General features: G+C 42.9%; 1 protein-coding gene across 1 annotated transcript; it reads left to right on the top strand.

Annotated features, from left to right (window-relative positions):
• Positions 1-1,102: 1,102 nt before the first annotated feature.
• LOC142698190 (uncharacterized) lies at positions 1,103-3,079 on the top strand. Its single transcript, XM_075847840.1, has 3 exons — positions 1,103-1,233; positions 2,120-2,879; positions 2,992-3,079. The coding sequence occupies exons 1-2, from the start codon at positions 1,176-1,178 to the stop codon at positions 2,836-2,838; spliced, it is 777 nt and encodes a 258-aa protein (XP_075703955.1). The 5' UTR covers positions 1,103-1,175; the 3' UTR covers positions 2,839-2,879; positions 2,992-3,079.
• Positions 3,080-3,961: the final 882 nt, after the last annotated feature.

Genomic DNA, 3,961 nt, shown 5'->3' with positions numbered 1-3,961 from the left:
GTGGTTAAGGTCTGATCCCCACAATTGTATTATGGCTCATTGCAGGAGGGGTATATTTAGGGCTTACTAACGGGATTGTATCTTGGCATTTGAGATCAGAAAAATAAAGTAATGGGGGGCTCATTTTTTACTTTGCTAGAGCACGCCCTATCTATCTGCCTCTCACATATCCGTCTCATTTATATGCGAAGTTCTGCGGCATTTTCTATCACTATGTAGTTGGCTTTGTGAAATTTTATTTTTGTGCTGATTTGGGTTGAAAGCTAAAATTAAAAAGTTATTTTCAGTCAGTTGGTTTGGTGTAAATGTCTGTCACAATACGGCCCTCATCCAGTGTCATTTGTACATCCAGATAGTGCAGCTTAATGTCGCTGATTGTGACCCCCAGCGATCAGATTTAATCTGTGATGGAACTTGAGAAGTGTTGAATTCCCCTGCAGCGCCACCACAGGAGAAACTAAGCATTACACAGTGAAATCAATAAGAGACTTGTCCTTTCTTAACTTAGAATTCCCCAATAGGGTATTTACAATGGGTTTTCTTTACCAGACAACCTCTTTAGGTTATAAAGGATTCTTATTTACTCCAGAACCATCTAGTTTTAAAAAAAAAAAGTTACATTTCCAGCTCTCCATTGTGGTAATCTGTTACTAAGACTTTTACTTAGATGAATTGTGTGCTACAACATTTACTAAACAATTATAGAGAAACATTTACTAAACAAATATTAGAGATTTTCAGCTGCAATATGTAAATATAAAATGTTTTAATATATATTTATTTATTTGGAGGCTTTGCTGCAGTGATTGGTATAATGCAGAGCAGGGGACTGTTTATGACATACCGTAAGCATTATGACATCACTGCAGGCAGTGATGTCATCAGAACAATGGGGGTGTGGCATCTATAGCAGTGACATCACAATGGCGTGAAGTTCTAAGGACCCCAAGCGCGGTCACATCAGTGCCATATCTCGAGTTGATGCTGATGCTGAAACTTCACTTGGTTTTTCAAAGAGCGAATTTGTGCTACAAAGCGACTACTACATCATCTGTTCAGAGCACTTAAACACCAGTGCAACTTCTGAACATCGTGGTAGATTCCCTCTTATTTGAGGAATCCCGTTTTTCCATTGTTCCTGAATTTAAACATCAAGCCGCCTGCTACAAGGAACAATGAGTTACCGAGAACTCTTGCAGCTTGCAATAGACGAAAGTTCCCGGATAAATCAAGGTAAGTGGAACTTGTTATATCAGATACATTTAGACTAGTTTCACACAAACTAGTGTCCGTTTGGGCAGTGTCCGTTTTGCGTCCGCAAAAAATGCACCGTTTTTCAGATGCAAAAAGGGATGATTATTGGCTTTCGGACCAAGGGCGGCGGTATTTCTCAAACAGCGCAGTTTGTGAACTGTTCGCGTGCTGCTGTGGTGACAGTGTATCGTGAGTGGACAAATGGCACCATTGGGAATAACGGACATGGAAACTGCAGAGCACCACGTGCCATGTATTTGAGAGGTGAACGTTGGCTACCAGACGTGTGTCTAATGCAACAGTTCAGCGAACCCAACTGCGTATGGGGCTCCGAACCCGACGGATGGTCACTGCTCATATGTAACAAAGGTTCATCAGAGAAAATGGCTTAAATTTGCACGGCAGTATTGGTCTCAGAGCATCGATGATTGGCAAAGAATTGTCTTCTCCGATAAATCACGTTTTCTGCTTCATCGAAAGGATGGACTTTACAACCATTGTCAATCGTGTTGTTCGCTTTATGGATCCTCCCCCACGCACCCTCCAGTAAATGTGGGATGTATGGAGTCAGCGAGGCTCCACATATGAGACCACTGACCAGCACCTTATTGAGTCACTCCCAGCCCGTCTACTGCTGTCCGTGCTGCACACGCCGGATACTCGATATTAGTAGTAGTTATAATAATGTGACTCGACTGTGTATATATTCATAGTATCAAAACGGTTGTCCAAGATTAGAAAAACATGGGAGCTTTCCTCTAGAAAGAAGGCCACGCGAGTCCATAGGAAATGTCTGGTATTGATCTTTTTTCCCATTTTTTCTGTACATAATTAATATATGTTATACACATTGTTTCACATCTAGGCATTGCTGATGGAAGATTAAGATCTGGACATAGAAGGCGTCAGAGTGTGGAGCAGGATGAAGACCATGACAATGTCCCCGACAGGAGACGAAGACGTGGTCAAGTTCCACCGCGCAGTAGGTTGCAGCAAGAAGGAGCGGACAGAAGCCGGTCCCCATTACGACCTGAGCCATTAGAACAGTCTGAAACGACAAGTGGCCGTCGTATTAATAGTGAGACCGAGCTCAGAATTCCTGGAGAATCCCAGCCTGGGTCTACTCCATCAACTACTCAGGAGAGATCTGAAAGGCTGGAGGAACCAACACAAGACCCCAGCACCAGTGAGCCGCTACCAAACCTGCAGCCGTCCAGAGAAGGAAGCAGATCTCCTCAGCAAACATCTAACAGGCTGGTGGAGCCAACACCAAGCACCAGTCAGCTGCTTCCCAACCAACAGTCGACAACAGAGACCACAGACAGCAGACCTGTGCAGAGAAGACAACGTCGGCGAGGCAGGAGAGGCAGGCAGATTGATAGACTCCCATCTCGAACCTTTACTGAAAACGAAGGCATCCAGTCCTGCACTATATGCCTAGAGGACTATGAGATTGGAGAGCAAGTCACCGTTCTGCCATGTTCTCACATATTCCATCTGCCTTGTATTGCACATTGGATCCCAACAAATCCACGCTGTCCCTTGTGCCGCGTCCATGCCTTTCAAAGAAAGAGCAGGAGATAAGTACCAACAGCTGTGGTGCAGAAGAAACACCAGCAGTTCAGGTATGATCACTGACATCTATAGTATTGTTGTGAAATCATGGCTGGAGCTTCGGCACCAGTATATTGCTGAGTGATTATCGTCTGGTCTGATTATTTTTTGTTTTTTCTACAGTACCACCTAATCTTCTTCATCATCTTCACCTTGGACACCAGAATCTCAATCTGCACAGAGACCTAATAATAAAAGATCCCTGATGCCGTTTCCCAGAATCCATTTATGTGATACTGGAATTTCCCTTCGGGGATTAATAAAGTTATCTTATCTTATTTTATGCCTGGGACTCCCTTCTATATTGGATATTTCAAATTCCATCTCGGTTGGATTGGTGTTTCGACTACTATTATGTTTTGGCCTAAGACTTACATTACGCCTTAAAACTGGTGAGAATGGTGGCGTTCCCATGTTTACATAGGAGCAATGTAGGCCCCAAGATTACAATATTTAGGGTGATTGATATATATTGCAAAAATAAAAAGCACAGAAAAATTACTCTTTTTTTAGGGTATGTTCACAAAAGAAGTGCAAGTCACTTCTTGGGCCGCTTTTGGAGCCGTTTTTCCTAGACAATATTGAAAACAGCTCCAAAAACGGCCGTAAAAAAGGCTGAAAACCTTGAAAACAGCTCTGTATTTTCAGATATTTTTGAGTTTGCGTGTGAACATACCCTAATTTCCATCAATGTACAAATGAATAGAAATTAATTACTAACATATACACCATCCAGACATAACATTAAAACCACCTGCCTTGTGTAGTCCTCCTCGTGCTGCCATAATAGCTCTGACCCGTTGGGACATGGATTTCAGAAGATCTTTAAAAGTGTCCTGTGGTATCTGGCACCAAGACGTTAGCAGATCCTTTAACCCCTTCCTGCTCCTTGACGTTCTATTCCATCATGTTATGGCAACAGGAGGCCTAACAATGGCCTCCGGGTTTGTCATCTACGAAAGCCTAGTTTGTCCTGCCTTAGGTTTGCTGTCAGTGAGTAACTGACAGCACTTTTACACTGCACTACACATGTAGTGCAGTGTATTAGAATAGCGATCAGGGATTCCTGACTTCAAGTCACCTAGTGAGACAA

Source organism: Rhinoderma darwinii (genome assembly GCF_050947455.1).
Source record: "Rhinoderma darwinii isolate aRhiDar2 chromosome 12 unlocalized genomic scaffold, aRhiDar2.hap1 SUPER_12_unloc_5, whole genome shotgun sequence".
Classification (NCBI taxonomy): Eukaryota; Metazoa; Chordata; class Amphibia; order Anura; family Rhinodermatidae; genus Rhinoderma; species Rhinoderma darwinii.
This window is presented reverse-complemented; position numbering and strand designations above follow the sequence as displayed.

Coding starts and splice junctions, on each gene's coding strand:
- LOC142698190 (XM_075847840.1), top strand. CDS start 1,176: ATGAGTTACCGAGAACTCTTGCAGCTTGCAATAGACGAAAGTTCCCGG. Junction 1,234..2,119: donor AAGTTCCCGGATAAATCAAG/GTAAGTGGAACT, acceptor TTTCACATCTAG/GCATTGCTGATGGAAGATTA.